Raw genomic sequence first — 18,384 nt, forward strand, 5'->3', positions numbered from 1 at the left:
TGATAGCATAAAAGTTACATCTTAAAATAAATGTTTACCTCTTTCAGAAATTTTAAAATGCTAGAGACGTTTATTCTATCAGTAAGTTCTTCATGCCGTACACACTGTAGAACTGATAGCACGTAGGTTGGAGAGCGAAACAATCTAACGTACAGTGCTTAACAGTGAATGGTTCATTGCAATAAACGTAGTCTGATGGGTCTTTTAGCATGTAGGAGTGGATTATATCCCTATGACCAATTCGAATTCTTGCAACTCAAAAAGGATGGTTCTATTGGAAGGCGTACATTCTCGTAAGATTTGCTTCATTGCATGACGTTTGTTATTCAATGCGTCATTCCATGATCTCTGCCAGACGTAAAGATTTGTTGATAATAGGTTTAAAATCAGCGTATGGTATTTAAAATGGATCGAGGGGAAGCGCCATTTTAAGAGCGCGATCTGCTTGATTAATTCATTGATTGTTTGTTTTTTAACGGCGCATCAGCACTGTTAGGCTATTTAGCGCCAAACAAAGTGTTATTTGTATAATCTTTTAAAACTTATAAAAGGTCCCATATCGACCAGCGATATAAAAGAACAAATGGTTGAAATTAAAAACGGTAAGATGGTAACGGTGCAAAATAAAGCTTCCCGATCACCGGGAGATGTAAAAAAGATGAATAGGTATTAAAATGGGACGGTATATATATTGCATAAAACTGCACAAGGTGATAGCATAAAAGTCAGAGTTTAGAGTAAATATTTACGGCTTTCAAGAACTCTATAATACGATTGATGTTTATATTATCAAAAAGTTCTTTCATGTCATGCACAATGTAATAACGATCGCGCGTAGGTTGTAGGTCAAAGCACTCTATCATAAAGTGCTTGACAGTGAATGGTTCATTGCAAGAAACGCACTCTGGTGGGTCTTCACCTTTTAGTATGTGGGTGTGGGTGATATGAGTATGACCAATTCGGATTCTTGCAATGACTACCTCCTCCCTACGAATGGTTCTGTCGGAAGGAGTCCATTCTCCTAGAGTTGGTTTGATTGCGTGAAGTTTGTTGTTTACAGCATCATTCCATGATGCCTGATACTTCTGACGTAAGAACTTTCTGATACAAGGTTTAAAATCAGTATATGATATTTTAAAATCAGATGGTTCTTGAGAAAGGGCCATTTTAGCAGCGCGATCTCCTTTTTCGTTACCTTTAATACCAATGTGGCTAGGTAACCAACAGTATATTATATTGTGGGAGACACTCAGCTCGGTATTTTTCAAGAGTATGTTTCTCAATAATGCGTTCTCCAGTTTTCTATTGTGTAGTGACTGGAGTACTGATAGCGAGTCGGAGCAGATGATACAGTTTAAAATACGGTTCTTTTCTATATGTTGCAGAGCAAGGTCTAATGCTCTGATTTCGGCTGTAAAAATTGATGCTCCATTTGGTAAGCGAACTTCCGTTGTGTGATTTCCACAAACAAAGGCTGCAGCAGCCTTTTCCTCATCCTTTGATCCATCAGTGTAAATTCTCGTGTAGTTTTTAAATTCGGTGAGGAGTTCATGGTAAGAGTTGTGGAAGATAGAAAGGTTTGTTTCGGACTTTTTCCCATCGTGTAGCGTAAAACGTACTTTTGGTTGTTTAATTAGCCAGGGTGGTGTTTCGGAGATGGATGTTTTCTGAATTTTAGAAAGATCTATATTTGTAGTGTCAAGGCTGGATGATATTCTAATGCCAAAGGAAGGTATGGCGTTTGGTTTATTTTCATATAAAGTTTTGTATTTGGGTTGAAAAACTGCCGAAAAAGCAGGATTTAGAGGGTTTGATTTTAATTTGAGAGCATACTGTGCGGAAAGCATTTCTCTACGATGCGATAACGGTGGTTCATTCGCCTCAGCTAAAAGGCTTTCACACGGGGATGTTTTAAATGCTCCCAGAGCCAGTCTTATTCCCTGATGATGAATTGGATCAAGCATTCCAAGATACGATTTTCTGGCTGAACCATGCACAACGCAACCATAGTCTAATTTGGAGCGAATAAACGTTCTGTATAAATTTAGGATGACTTTTCTATCAGCACCCCAGTCAGTGTGCGCTACTACTTTAAGTAGGTTAAGTGCTTTTAAGCATTTAGCTTTTAAGTTCTTTAGGTGTGGAATAAAGGTCAGTTTTCTGTCAAAGATTATACCTAAAAATTTTGTTTCCTCAACAACTGGAATAGGTTTTCCATTAAGCGTGAGGTTCGGTTCATCGTGATGTTTTCGTAACTGACAGAAATGCATGCATACCGTTTTTGATCTCGTACTTTGAATTCTCTGTCGGAGAGAAATTTGGATATGAAAGAGGGCAGACGGCCTTTTAGACCTAGATCGTTCAGGTCATTTAGTATCCCGTACTTCCATGTCGTGTCATAGGCCTTTTCTAAATCAAAGAAAACCTCTACTAAATGTTCTTTCTTAATAAATGCATCGCGAATAAATGTTTCCACTCTAACCAGATGATCATTGGTGCTCCGGCCATATCGAAAGCCACTTTGGAAAGGAGATATTAAATTGTTGGTTTCCAAATACCAGACAAGCCGAGAATTGATCATTCGTTCCATTGTTTTGCACACACAACTTGTGAGTGCAATTGGTCGATAGCTGTTGGGGTCTTCGCTATCTTTACCGGGTTTGGGGACTGGTATTACAGTTGCTTCTTTCCAGATTTTTGGTACATTACCAGTAATCCATAAATCATTGAATAGTTTCAAAAGAGATGTTAATGATGATTCTGGAAGGTGTTTCAGAAAACTGGTAATGTATCTCGTCAGGCCCAGCGGATGTATCATGGGCCTTATCTAAAGCCTCCCTAAGCTCCGAAAGTGAGAACAATTGATTATAACTTTCCGAGTTGTTGGATGTGAATTTTAAACGTGAATTTTCTTTTTGAATTTTAAGTTTTAGGAAGGCTTCTGAATAATTAAATGATGAGGAATTTTTTGAGAAACTGTCAGCAAGAATATTTGCAATGTCACGTTTTGAACTAAAGTTGTTATTGTTCAGTGTCAGATGTCGGAGAGGGTTTTGCTTTCTCTTTCCGTTTATTTTGCGTATAGTGTCCCAAACTTTCTTAACAGAGAAACGAGAGTTTAAAGAAGAAACATACTTCTTCCATGATGCTCTTTTACTTTCTTTGATTATGCGGCGAGCTTTGGCCCGGGCAATGCGATATATATTTAAGTTTTCGGGCGTCGGTTGATTATTAAATTTCCTTAATGCTTCTCGGCGTAGTTTAATGGCTTCCTTACATTCCTTAGTGACCCAAGGTTTTTGGGTTCTTTTACAATATGGCGAGGACTTGGGAACGGATTCTTCTGCAATGTCAGTTAAAATAGATGTAAAATGCTGAATGGGGTCGTCAACATTAAAAACTGTATCCTCATTCAGCCTAGTTTTACAGAGTGTTTCAAACTTGGCCCAGTCGGCCTTCTTTAAATTCCATTGTGGAATTACTTCATCGACTGTAGAGTTAAGATTTACAAGAAAGATTGGGAAGTGATCGCTGCTGTGAAGGTCATCAGCGACCTTCCATTCATAGTCCAAAAGCAGCGAAGGAGAACAAATTGTCAAATCGATGCTTGTGTATGTATCCGTGCCTGGGGGCAAATATGTAGGTGTTTCGGTATTATATAGACACAGATCGTGTCTAGAAATAAAGTCTTCAACTTTGTGACCTCTGTCACTTATATGATTTGATCCCCATAAAATGTTATGGGCATTAAAATCCCCGAGTAAAACAAAGGGTGCGGGAAGCTGTTGAACAAGATTGTCGAGTTCGTTTGGTACTAGGTTAGTGTTTGCTGGTAAATAAATAGAACAAAATGTAATCACTCGATGTAGACTGACGCTTACAGCAATGGCTTGTAAATTGGTATTTAAATGAATGAAGCTATGAGGAGCTCTGTTGTTCACAATAACAGAAACTCCTCCTGATGCCCTATCAACATTTGGAGAGCAGGTGTTAAACAGGGAGTAGTTTTTAAATGTGATGTTGTCCGTATCTTTCAAGAATGTTTCTTGAAGGCATAGTACCGCAGGATCATGTTCGTTTAAAAGCAGGAGAACATCATTGTAATTTGCTTTAAGTCCTCGACAATTCCATTGTATGATAGTGTTTTTCATTATAAATTTAAATGAAAGATTGTGGAGCTAGGTTAGACCTTTCGCAGAGGGAATTTGTTTGGTTATTTCTCTGGAGGAAGTACGGGGGTGAATTTTTTGTTGTTAGGTCTGGAGCTACCTTGAGCGCAAAGAACAGATTCTTCCGCATCCATGCTCTCAATGTCTCCAAACCTGTTATATAGTTTGATGGGGTCATCTGACCCCTTTTGTTGCCTGTTTCCGTGAGATTTTTTACTCTTTGGTGATTTTGGTGTTTGGGTATTATTAAATGTAGTCTGAGTAGATGCCGTGTTCTTCTGTGTTTGGTAATGGGGGGTGTTTGAATTTGGTGTTGAATCGGGTGCTTCTGTTTGTGATTGAGCGTCCTTCGTTGTTTTAGGATTTCTCTTCACTACAGTGGAGAAGGATGGGCCAGGATGGGCTGTTTTTGCCTGTACAATTTTTCTGGCTTCTGGATAGGGAATATTATTTGTGTATTTTACCCTCTGAATTTCCTTCTCCTGTTTCCAGGTATCGCAATCCTTGGAATTTGCGTGGTGCTCTTTCCCGCAGTTGACACAATGCGGAGTTGCTCTACAATCAGATTCCTGATGAGCATTGTCTCCGCATCGGCCACATATTTGGCTCTTGGAGCAGCGGTCTTCGTGATGGCCGTATTTTTGACACTTATAACACCGAAGGGGGTTGGGAATGTAAATCTCTACCTTTACTTGCAAAAAGCCAACTTTTACCACTTTGGGTACAGTTGGCCTGTTGAAGGTGAGTACAATGGTGTTGGTGTCCTGCAGATTGTTATTACGTTTAATACGTATTCGTCGGACTGCAGTGACACCTTCACCTTTCATTCCTTCGATGATGTCAGCGTCGGTGACTCCAGCCAAGTCACGGCAGCGAATCACGCCTTTGGTCGTATTCAGTGTGGTGTGAGCGAATGAGGTTACTGGGATATCAAAGAACGTTTTCATTTTCCTGATATTGTCTGATTGACCTCGTCGCTCACACTCAATAAGAAGACAACCCGATTTCAACTTTTTAACACTTTTAGGTGTGCCAATCGATCCTGTGACAATCTTTTCGATGACAAATGGAAATAGTGCGGCAAGCGGTTTCGTGGCATCTTTTGACTGTATGACCATGAAGCGTGGAAATGACTCCACACTACATGGTTCATCGTCAGACTCTGATAATGGTTTCGATCTTTTATTTTGATTTTTTGGGAATTATCCATGATGGCTAGATTAAAAATTCAGCACCCGTGCTCCCCACCCACCAAGGAGCCCAACAAGGGGACACTTTTCAAGTGCCAGGGATACACAAATACCATACTCAGTTGATAAAATTACCTTTGACCTTGAAGTCGCCAATTTCTAAGGGCGGTAAAATTACCCCCCGATTGACCCGTTAAGCCACCGCCTTCTAGGAAGCCTTCTAAGACTTCGAAAAGGGAAAGATAGGGGAATAGAACATAGGGGCAACGGTGGTATCAAGAGAGATACAAGGAGAAAGAGAAAGAAGGTGAGAAAGTTAATAAAGACCTCCTAGGGCTCGGCGTGACCAGCCGATTTGTCGGAACCGGGCCCATCCCGACCACCCGTCTAAGAGAAGTAGAGGCCAAAGTAGTGTATTGCAGGGAAAGCCTCTGCTCAACTACCAGGATCCTTTCCTCCCCCGACACGATCTGCTTTTTCATTACGTTTATTACTAATATGGCTAGGTAATAAACATTATCCTATATTGTGGGAGGAACTCAGTTCAGTATTGTTTATGGAAATATTGGTTAATAATGAGTTTTCCAGTTTCTATTATGTAGTGACTAAAGTATAGATAGTGATATGATTTGATCCCCTTAAAATGTTATCGGCATTAAAATCTCTGAATGGAACAAATGGTGCAGACAGTTTTTGAGCATGGTTGTCTAATTCATCTGGCACCAGGTTGGTGTTTGGTGGTATGTAAATGAAGCAAATGGTAATCACTTAATGTAGAGTGACGCTAACAAATTTGTGTTAACTGGATGGCTATCTGTTCACAATAGAAACTCCAAGTGAGGCCCTGTCGACATTTTTCAAGTAGGTGTTAAGTAGGGAGTACTTTCTACGTGTAATGTCTGTATCTTTCAAGAATGTTCCTGCGAGGATAATACTACAGGATCATGTTCATTTAAAAGCAGAACATCATTGTAGTTGGTTTCAAGTCCTCGACAATTCCTTTGTAGTGTCCTTCACTGTGAATTCAAAGTAAATATAGTATAAATAGGTTAGACCTTTCGCGAGGGGGGTCTGTGGGCCTATTTATCTGGGAAAGAACGTGATTAAATTGTTTGCTGTTAGGTTTAGAACCACCTGAGCACATCGAGCAGTTGCTTTTGCACCCATACCCTCAATGTCGCTAAAGCGATTGTACAGCTTTGTTGGGTCATTTTACCCCTTTCGTTTTCTATTTCCTTGTGGTCTGCTTTTACTGTTTGGAGACTTTTGTGATGTTGTTGAAAGCTGTTTGAGTTGATACTGTGTTATTGTGAGCTGTATAATGTGGCGTGCTGGAGTCACATGTTAAAACAGATGGGCTTGTTTGTGTTTGTGTTTGCACGTCCTTACTTCGGATTATTCTCCACTACTGATGGGAAGGCTGGGCCATGAAGGTATGTTCTAGCGTGTACAAGCTCTCTGGCCTCTGGATAGGGGATGCTGGAAGTGTACTTTACCCTCAGTATTTCCGTCTCCATTTTCCAGGTAACACAATACTTCAAATTGGTGTGTTGCTCATTTTGCACAGTTGACGAGATGCTAAGTTCCTCTGCACTCTGTTTCCTGATGCGAAGGGTTTCCGAAGCGATCAGATACTAGATTTTTTGAATATAGGTCTTCATTATGGCCGTAAGTCTGACACTTAAAACATCAAAGAAGCTTTGTTATGTATGTCTACCTTAACTTGTAAAAATCCATCTTTTACCACTTTAGGTACTGTTGGTTTGTTGAAGGTGTTTATAGTGGTCTTGGCGTCTGCAAAGTGTTGTTATGTCTTATGCGAATGCTACGGACGGCAATGACACCTTCATTTTGTATGCCTTCCATGATTTCTGTGTCGCTGACTCTTCACGTGTGAAATAAGGAATTGAGGTGAGCTTTCTGTCGACAACAATACCTACAAATTTTGTTTCCACAACAACTGGTATAGGTGTTCCTTCAAGCGTGACTTTAGATTCATCATGATGTCTTCGTAACTGACAGAAATCCATGCATACTGTTTTGAAATTTGAGTATCTGAACGCGTTGTCATCTGACAACTTTTCAATCTTGTTGATATTTTGTTGTAGTTGTCTTTTAATTGTATGCGCGTGTTTTGATAGATAGATACATAGATTCAGAAGACAAAAGCTGGAATAAAAACATGATCCAGGGTACAAAATTTCCATGATTTTGATAGTCGATTTTATGGCGCACTATAACTGTGAGACTATATAGAGGCGCAAAAAGTGCGTATGCACAAGTCAAAAGTGGGTTTATTATCAAAGGGGTCATACAAGTATAAAAAGATGACGATATGATGAAAATATAGGAGGGCTCCCGATCAATGGGGATTGTAAACTTTCTGTTAAACGGTAATGTGTGATGTGTGATTTTTTATTTGTAACGTAGCTTTAACAACTTTTCAGTCATATCGCTAAGATGTCTGCAGTGTGGCAGTTTATAGTGATCTCTACCACTGAGGCATCATTCCGCAGACATACAGCATGATGTCCCACCCAGTCATATTATTTTGACACCAGGCCGTCCAGTCCTAACACTAACCTCTTAATGGTGAACGCCAAGCGAGGCAGCTGTTAGTACCATTTTTTGTAAGTCTCTGGTATGACTCGGTCGGGGATCGAACCCACGACTTCCCGAATCCAAGGCGGAAGCTCTAACTACTAGGCCACCGGAGCGGTGTTAACGTGTAATAACAAAATAAAAAATACAACAGGGTGATAAATGATAATAATCTTGGTTACAAAATAATTAAAAAATTAATAGGGTTGAATACAGGCTACGCTTTTGATTTGTAAACCTCCTTCGGGTAATTTAAAATTCAAGACTTTATTCGTATCAAAAAGTTCGCTCATCAACTGAACATTGTAGTAATGACTGAATGTAGGTTGTGATTTAAAAAAAAAATTTTTGATGCGTCATTCATCAAACATGCAAATTAATTTAATAGGAGTAATATCTCATACCTGTGAATAAAACAAATCTCAGCGAAACAGGACAACAGGTGGAGGAAATAAAATTAGCTTGGTTCCTCTTCATTGTGTAGTGTCTTGCTTCAATCCTGTATAGACGTGACGAATCAGTGAAACAATGTTCTCTTCCTGGGTAAAGTTCATTATTGATGTTTTAAATATGCGACCAAGATATACCTCAACACTGGAATGCTCAGTGGATCAACCAGTACAGCAACAAAAACTTATCAATATAGGTGCACCTGTAAAGTCCTTAAAATTAATTTTGTTTGCATTAACAGCATTCCTGTCGAAACTTCAAGGATTTCTCCGTCAGATTGTTCCTACACATTTTCTTCAAGTTGCTTTCCTCAATACTTCTGTCTCACGCCTTAGAAATCGACACGTTCGATCAAGACTAGATATTGCGGTGCACCAGCACTATAAGGCTGTATATCGCCACAAAAGAAAAAACACTATATGAGATAAAAAGGTCAAAAACGTTTACTTTAAAAGAGCGATACAAGTACAAAAATACGAGAATATAATAGAAATATATCTTGATTGCATATCAACGGAACGAGGTGTATTAGTTCTTTGTAAATTGTAAAAGTGTTATCAAATATAAGAGTGGTTAACAGTAGAAATGTACGTTAAAAATACTCAAAATAAATAGAACTGCACACAGGTTAAAGTTCTGAGAGAAAAAATGTTAAACTCTTTCAATAAATTTAAACTTCGGGCGCAATACTATGTCGTCTTCTTTCAAGAATATAAAATTACGGGCAAATACCAAATCAAAAATGTCCTTCATAGGTTGAAAATTGAATCAGCTACCTTGTGTAGCTTGGAGATCGAAGCAATCTATCATAAAGTGTTTCGCAGTGAAGGGTTCGTTGCATGAAACGTACTCACTTTTGTCTTAGGCTTTTAATATGTAGGAATGGGTTATGCACGAGTTATTCCAAATCTTGCAATTACTACTTCATCAATTAAGAATGTGCTCAAACGTCAATGGACACTCGCATAATACGCATTTATGTCAAGGATGAGTAGTTCACCCATTTGTAGATATGCACGACTTCGTATTTGCGCTCGTTACGCAATCGGCAAAAAAGACGCATATCATTTATTCTATCCACGCAATACCACTCTCCAACAATACGTTTGATATTCTGACTCGAACCCACACTCTTCTAGTCAAGGGTCCAGTATTCTAAGAACTTGACAGCCGCTGCTAAATAGAAAGAAATGACAATGTTAACTGATTGAATGTTTGAGGTTTTCATGGCATTTCTTCAGGAGTTGAACATTAGTAGTGAATTTGCAAATTTGTTTCATGTTTGATACGAATTCGACGAATTGCAGTTAATGCTTGGTTCTTAATTCCTTCGATTGTTTCCATGTCATTGACTCCTGCCACGTCACGGCATTGAATGACAACTTTGGATGGGTTAAGTGTCGCGTGAGCGAAAGAAGATACCTGAATAACATGGAATGCGTAAATTTTCATGACATGTTGTCTGTACGTGACGCTCAGTCAAGAAGCAAGCTATCCGATTTTAGTTTCTTCACGCTTCTATGCGTGCCGACTAGGCTAAGATTAGTCTGTTCGACTATAAATGGTAGTAGTGATCAAGCAGTTTCGTCGGATCTTTGGTTGATTGATTGATTGTTTGTTTTTTAACGGTGCATCAGCACTTTTAGGCTATTTAGCGCCAAACAAAGTGTTACTTGTATAATCTTTTAAAACTTATAAAAGGTTCTATATCGACCAGCGATATGTCGGATCTTTGGACCATGAAGCGTGGAAATGACTCCTTGCGATACAGTTAATTATCCGAGTCGGATAATGGCTTGGTTCATGTTAGATTTCGTTTGATTTTCCATTATGTTATGTTTGGTTTTATATTTATCACGCATATTCACCCACTTCCTCCACGGACAATAACAGGGGGACACGTTTAGAGAGATAGGGATACATAAATGGTATATACAGCACGTAAATATAAGTTCTGATTCACGCATTAAATAACAGCATTCTATGACGTTTTATGAGATAATTAAAACGACAAAGTCGTAGATTGACTATGCAGCAATTGTATCAAGAGACACAAAAAAAGGACAGAGAGAGACGCATAATAAAAAGGCATCTTAGGGCTCCACGTGCCAAGCGGATTTATCAAGACCGGGCACATCTGGTCTAGAAGAAGTAAAGGCCAAAATAGTCCTACAACGGAAAACCATTTGTTAAACTACCAGTGTCTTTTCCTCCCTCGACATGCTCGCAACCCACGGCAAACAGGTTGTTGCCACTCAGTCGCTTCTTACAATATGCAGTGAGGACACACCAGGCCAGTTTGACAACCCTGGATACCCAGGGGTGTTTTCATGATAGCTGTTTTTTCCGACTTGAAATGTCGAAGTGAGTTCGGAATATATCTCGAGCATAAATTGTCAAGAGCCAACTTTGTGTAATATGTTTGTGGTGATGGTATCAAGGTATTGGTGTCTGAAAATTCCCGTTATGTTTGTCGCAAATTCTATGATTTTTCATTCCCTCGAGGATTTATGTGTGGCTGACTATAGCCAAAGCATGATAGCGAATAGAACATTTGGATGAATTTGGTGGTGTGTGAACGAACGAAATTACCGGAATGTCAAGGAAAATCTTAATTTTCTGAATTTATTTAGATATCGAGCCTATTGCCTGAAAAAAGCACGACTTTTACTGTAAAATGTAAGCACACTCAACCACTGAAGTTATGAAGCATCTCGAAAAACAAACATTTTAGATACCGCTTTCACAATATACGCCTTTCAAATTCTTCAATCTTACAACCTCTTAATAGCAAAGATACTACAGAAACATGAAGTGCCCACGCAGTAAGGGAAAGGTGGCCTATACAGCTGACTGTCCAAACAGCAGTAGTATAAACGATAATGAAAGAGTAGGTAAAACCGCCAATCTGTCCTGCAGTCACCCGTTTCCGTAAGGAAGATTCCTTATACTGTCTTCAAACATTGTATAAATCAACATTTTTGTCTTTGCTTCGCAAAATCTGGAACAAACACTATAAAGAAGCTCTAGGACATGGAACCAACCATCAAAGAATGGCATCCATTGCAAATATTCAAACGGAGAGTTGGTGATATTTTGAGGAATCATACGCACCCACCTTCCGTGTACATATCAGTTGGCTTTAATTCCTTTAAAAAAACTCTATGAGACAAGGGACAGCTCCACCTCTACTACGTACACGCCTGCACAAATGGTCCTTCGACCTGCCTCAGCACTGATGTTGTCACATGTTACTCGAAGCACTGTACTCATCTGACCTATATCTAATATATCCTTTTGAAAGAAAACTTGATAATTCCCCAGACATAGAGCAAGGAGGCAGCATTCTCTATGTCATTTTACTTCTTTGAAGGATGATGCTACCAAAAGAAGCAAATATGTCTGATCAGATTCAGCCTTATCGGATTAGACATATTTGTTTTATTCAGAACCTTAAATGGTAGTTCAACCCAACTCGGCATTCCATGGTTACCATGGGCCTTTAACCATTTTTACTGACGGTCCACAATACCATCAGAAGCTGAATGTTGATCATAATAATGTAGTGTTCCGGAAAGCCGTAAATATTTACTCTAAACTCTGACTTTTATGCTATCACCTTGTGCAGTTTTATGCAATATATATACCGTCCCTTTTTAATACCTTTTCATCATTTTTCACCAACATACAACATTTACCCCCCCCCCCCGTTGATCGGGAAGCTTTATTTTTCACCGTTACCATCGTACCGTTTTTAATTTCAACCAATTCTTCTTTTATATCGCTGGTCGATATAGGACCTTTATAATTTTTAAAATAATATACAAATTACATTTTGTTTGGCCCTAAATAGCCTAACAGTGCTGATGCGCCGTTAAAAAATAAATAAATCAATGAATCAATCAATCAATCAATCATTCTCACCGAATATAAAAACTACACAAGAATTTATACCGACGGCTCAAAGGATGAGGAAAAAGCTGTTGCAACCTTCGTTTGTGGAAATCACACAACGCAAGTTCGCTTACCAAATGGAACATCAATTTTTTCAGCCGAAATCAGAGCAATAGACCTTGCTCTGCAACATATAGCAAGCAAACGTATTTTGAACAGTATCAGCTTCTCCGACTCGCTATCAGTACGTCAGTCACTACACAATAGAAAACTGGACAATCCATTACTGAAAAACATACTCGTCAAAAATACCGAGCTGAGTGTCTCGCACGATATAATATACTGTTGGTTACCTAGCCATATTGGTATTAAAGGTAACGAAAAAGCTGATCGCGCTGCTAAAATGGCCCTTACTCTAGAGCCATCTGATTTTAAAATACCGTATACTGATTTTAAACCTAGTATCAGAAAGTTCTTACGTCAGAAGTGGCAGGCATCATGGAATGATGCTGTAAATAACAAACTTCATGCAATCAAGCCAACTCTAGGAGAATGGACTCCTTCCTACAGAAGCATTCGTAGGGATCGTAAGGTTGCCTCTACTTAGTCGTCTTTAACGACACGTAGCGAGGCACCTCGGGCCAATTCTACAACCCCGGACCTGCAGGGGGGTACTGTGTTAGGAGAAAAGATGGATCTATCCTTGAACCGAACAGCTTAAGAAGCATGATCAGCTCCATTGATCACCACCTTAAAATCAAGAAAGATGCAAGTGCAATCGTACAATCATGACAGGAACAGGCCAATTTTCCATTAACAAGGAAAGCTCTTCGAGCTAAGCAAAAAGATTTAAAATCTAAAGGAAAAGGACACAAACACACTCGGAATCAACCGATCAGAGACGAAGAAATAAATGCCTTGTATTGCGAAAAAATAAATGGGGATGGAAACACCTGAAGCCGTTGTTAGCACAATGTGGATTAACAACGCTAGGCATTTTGGTTTGAGGGGAGTGAGTGGACATTACAATCTGAAACGCGGGATGTTACACTAAAGAAAGATGTGAATGGCCTCGACTATGTTGAACTCAATGAAGGGCAGACAAAACATGAACAGGAGACAATGTCAAGGACATCAGTGATATTAATCCTAAGATGTACGAAAACAAAAACAACAAAGAAAGAGAGAGCACTTGCTATCTACAAACGATATGCTGAGCTAAGACCAGCAGATATGTGTCAACGTGAAGATCATTTTTATATTACGCCCAACACTATGCCAATCTCCGCGACAAACCTAAAATGGTTTAGGAAACAAGTCATTGGAATAACCAAAATCGGATGGATGATGAAAAAAAAAATTAAAGAAAAGGCAAATATTACAAAAAGAAAGAAATTAACAAACACTAGTAGCCGAAATTACCTAATAAAGAAGTTAAGCAACAAAAAATTCCCCGAAAAGAAATCATGCAAATTTCAGGCCACAAAAATGTACAGCCTATAACGCGTTCTCGCTGCGTGTCCTAAGAGGCGACTAAGTAGGGGCTACCTGATGACCGTGCGTTGCGGTCCGTGTCAGGGAGGAACGGATCCTGATAGTTGAGCAGAGGCTTTCCAATACAGTAGTGAAACAACCCTGACTGCCTGTCAACTTATATTCTTATAAAGTGTATTTACAGATATCATTAATGTTTGAGATAATGTATAATCTCCTTTTATTGTTAATATTCCCTTCATGATGAAAGTTGTACCTCTGTTTCCAATGCAAATAATAGTAAAGGTAGTAACAGTTTTTGATATATGACCCTTACACAAAAGAAAAGTAGTTCGATACAATATGTAAATCATGTAAAAATGATCTGTTTAAATGTGTATCATCTGGGTAAAGATTTTTGAAGCCCAGTGTGTACATGACAGAATTGTAAACTGTTTTCAATTACCTTTTATTTTGAGAGAGAAATATGCAATTGTATCCATTTTTCTCCAGGATTAAGGTAATACTCGTTTAAATTCATAATTTTTCGTCAGCAGTGTGATTAAGTTGTGCATCATCAATGTTGACTCTTTGTATAATTTATTGTGATATACCGGTAATTGCTATTTTTGTCGTTTGAAAACGAGCGCTATTTTTACTACTGTGTGTACTTGGCGCTCGTCTTTCCACTAAGAGGCGCAAAGTTTAATCTTTCCAAATTCTTCCATATTTAGTCATATTCGTGAAAACTTTGTCATGAATTTCCCGAGTGTTTCCGAAACATATAAATAGGGGTGAGATCCGCCGTTTTGGCAGTTGTGGTTCTACTGGACTCCAGTAGAGGTCACAAGACCAAGCAAACAGAACAAAAGTCTCTAGTCATCTCAGCAGATAGTTATTAGCAAGATAGACTGGCTACAACCGACTAATTAAATTTAGTACTCATAATGACTAATATAATGTTTCTCTGAAATAGTTTCAACGTTTATTTCGTTATATCAGATAAAATTTCCCATAGAGGGATTTAGCTGAGGACACTGTCACTGTGTAATTATCAACACAGCCGTCTGCTATCCATTACAAGTTTAGTATTGGCATAATTTCCTACTCACTTTCATCTATAATTTTGAAATCACAAATTTCCATCCATTTTGTAGTGGTTGTGTCATTTAGATGTCGAAATAATATACCCGACACACCCACACACTTTGTTGTTACAAAACGACACACTGTGTCACTCGAAACGACAAACCGTCTCAGCCAACAAACGCGGAAACTATTAACATCCGGTTCCAGAGTGTGCCTCTACCATATTCACCAGTGGACTATAAAACACAAATCCGGGTCTGGTTCCAAACATTGATTCGATGCACAAAATCCTTACTTCTTAGGTACGTCATATGAACATTGTTTTAGAACCATTAACTTATTTTTCTGTGGAAGATTTGCTTGGGAATTGGGATTATCTGAGTTAGAGATTATGTGACTTAGGACAAATGGAACATTTATGCTGATTTTCACATGCAATTTAACACTGAAACTATTGTTGCAATTTCAACATGCTTTATCAAACACGTGTTCTGAAAATTGGCAAATATTATATTTCACCATTTTCAGCACTTACTTTTGTGAGAGAACATATCCAAGCCTGGAAGTCATATAATAAGATGTGTTGACTATTTATATTTGTGTTGTTTTGTGCTTTGTCATCTAAATAAGAACTTTTGTGGTGAACACACCATTTCTTGATACTACAATACACTGGAGAGATCTAGTAACTGAAAAAGGCGTGAGCTGTCCATCTATTCCATTTTATTTTACCTTGGCCTCTAGTTCTTCTACACGGGTGGTCAGGATGCTCCGGCCACAACAAATCAGCTCGGCATGCCCAAGGATGTCTTATTTTACACGCTTACCTTCAATATATGTTACATATATCTTGATACCACCATTGCCCCTATAGTGCACACCTTTAGTTTCCCTTTTCCCAACCCCTACAAGGCGGTGGCTCAATGGATCAATTGTAAAGTAAATTTACCAACTGAGTGTGTCTTATGGGATCAATAGGGATTTGATTTTGCCTACTAGATATACCACCTGTGCATCCCTAATAAATCAAACGTGTCCCATTGTTGAGCTCCGTTGTGGCGGGGAGCTCGGGTACTAAATTTTAAACACATAACCACGGATAATTCATGGTGATCCAATGCAAACATGCTACAAGGGCGCTTGCGGAACTTTCACCAATCGTAGTCGAAAAGACTATAATAGGAAGATTCGGCACACACAAAAAAGCGTTTACCATCGGGCTGCTTGCTTGTATATTGTAAAGGACAAGGACAATCAGAAAATATTCAGAAAATAAAAATATTGTTTTGACAATGCAGTAAAACCTCCTTCGCTCACACAACACTCAACTCGTCCAAAGGCTTGATTCACTGTTGTGGCATGGCTGGAGTCAGCAACATAGAATTCATCAAAGGGTTGAAATTTTTTAGTTCACATCGACATCACAATAACCAACCAACTATACCTAAATTATTAAGTTTGACTTCCCCAAGTTTAGGTCCAGATATACAAACCAAACTTACTTCGATGCTTCAAGTGTCAGAAACACGCGAACACGAAGATAGATAATCGAAAAGCCAAGTATGTGGCCGATGCGGGAACACTCCTCTCTGGGAAAAAGAACACACCATGCATATTCCAATAACTGCTTGTTTGTTTGTTTGATTGTATTTTAACGGCGCATCAGCACTGTTAGGCTATTTAGCGCCAAACAAAGTGTTATTCTATAATACTTTAAAGTTATATCCTTGATTCATTCATTCATTATTTTTAACGGCGCATCAGCACTGTAAGGCTATTTAGCGCCAAACAAAATGTTATGTGTATAATCTTTTAAAAATTGTAAAAAGTCTCATATCGACCAGCGATATAAAAAACAGTTGAAATTAAAACGGTAAGATGGTAACGATGCAAAATAAAGCTTCCCGATCAACGGGTGATGTAACTATTCTAAGTTAATGAAAAATGATGAAAAGGTATTCAAATGGGACGGTATATATATTGCATAAAACTACACAAGGTGATAGCATAAAAGTCAGAGTTTAGACTAAATATTTACTGCTTTCAGGAACTCTATAATACGAGTGATGTTATAGGATCAAAAAGTTCTTTCATGTCATGCACAATGTAATAACGATCGCGCGTAGGTTGCAGGTCAAAACACTCTATCATAAAGTGCTTGACAGTGAATGGTTCATTGCAAGAAACGCACTCTGGTGGGTCTTCACCTTTTAGTATGTGGGAGTGGGTGATGTAAGTATGACCAATTCGGATTCTTGCAATGACTATCTCCTCCCTACGAATGGTTCTGTAGGAAGGAGTCCATTCTCCTAGAGTTGGCTTGATTGCTTGCTTGATTGATTGATTCATTGTTTGTTTTTTAACGGCGCATCAGCACTTTTAGGCTATTTAGCGCCAAACAAAGTGTTATTTGTATAATCTTTTAAAACTTATAAAAGGTCCTATATCGACCAGCGATATAAAAGAACAAATGGTTGAAATTAAAACGGTAAGATGGTAACGGTGCAAAATGAAGCTTCCCGATCAACGGGAGATGTAAAAAAGATGAATAGGTATTAAAATGGGACGGTAGATATATTGCATAAAACTGCACAAGGTGATAGCATAAAAATCAGAGTTTAGAGTAAATATTTACGGCTTTCAGGAACTCTATAATACGAGTCATGTTTATAGTATCAAAAAGTTCTTTCATGTCATGCACAATGTAATAACTACCGCGCGTAGGTTGTTGGTCGACGTACTCCATCATAAAGTGCTTGACAGTGAATGGTTCATTGCAAGAAACGCACTCTGGTGGGTCTTCACCTTTTAGTAGATTGGAGTGGGTGATATAAGAATGACCAATTCGGATTCTTGCAATGACTACCTCCTCCCTACGAATGGTTCTGTAGGAAGGAGTCCATTCTCCTAGAGTTGGTTTGATTGCGTGAAGTTTGTTATTTACAGCATCATTCCATGATGCCTGCCACTTCTGACGTAAGAACTTTCTGATACAAGGTTTAAAATCAGTATATGGTATTTTAAAATCAGATGGTTCTTGAGAAAGGGCCATTTTAGCAGCGCGATCTGCTTTTTCGTTATCTTTAATACCAATGTGGCTAGGTAACCAACAGTATATTATATTGTGTGAGACACTCAGCTCGGTATTTTTTACGAGTATGTTTTTTAATAATGGGTTCTCCAGTTTTCTATTGTGTAGTGACTGGAGTACTGATAGCGAGTCGGAGAAGATGATACTGTTTAAAATGTGTTTCTTTTCTATATGTTGCAGAGCAAGGTCTATTGCTCTGATTTCGGCTGTAAAAATTGATGCTCCGTTTGGTAAACGAACTTGCGTTGTGTGATTTCCACAAACAAAGGCTGCAGCAGCCTTTTCCTCATCCTTTGATCCATCAGTGCAAATTCTGGTGTAGTTTTTAAATTCGGTGAGGAGTTCATGGTAAGAGTTGTGGAAGACAGAAGGGTTTGTTTCGGATTTTTTGCCATCGTGTAGCGTGAAAAGAACTTTTGTTTGTTTA

At 38.7% G+C, this 18,384-nt stretch overlaps 1 protein-coding gene across 2 annotated transcripts in view; it reads right to left on the minus strand.

Moving 5' to 3' along the window:
* Window positions 1–8,697, minus strand: part of LOC149780184 (uncharacterized) — a 63,749-nt gene extending 55,052 nt beyond the window's left edge. The window contains exon 1 of one of the 2 annotated variants that reach the window (XM_089936344.1): window positions 8,365–8,697. In XM_089936344.1, the coding sequence (XP_089792470.1) occupies window positions 8,365–8,437 (73 nt within the window). In that variant the 5' untranslated portion in view covers window positions 8,438–8,697. The remainder of the gene's footprint in view (window positions 1–8,364) is intronic. The other variant, XM_089936345.1, reaches the window with a different exon arrangement.
* Between the last annotated feature and the right edge of the window lie 9,687 nt (window positions 8,698–18,384).

The sequence above is a fragment of the Sinohyriopsis cumingii genome, chromosome 16, assembly GCF_028554795.1.
Source record: "Sinohyriopsis cumingii isolate HCF-2022 chromosome 16, ASM2855479v2, whole genome shotgun sequence".
Classification (NCBI taxonomy): domain Eukaryota; kingdom Metazoa; phylum Mollusca; class Bivalvia; order Unionida; family Unionidae; genus Sinohyriopsis; species Sinohyriopsis cumingii.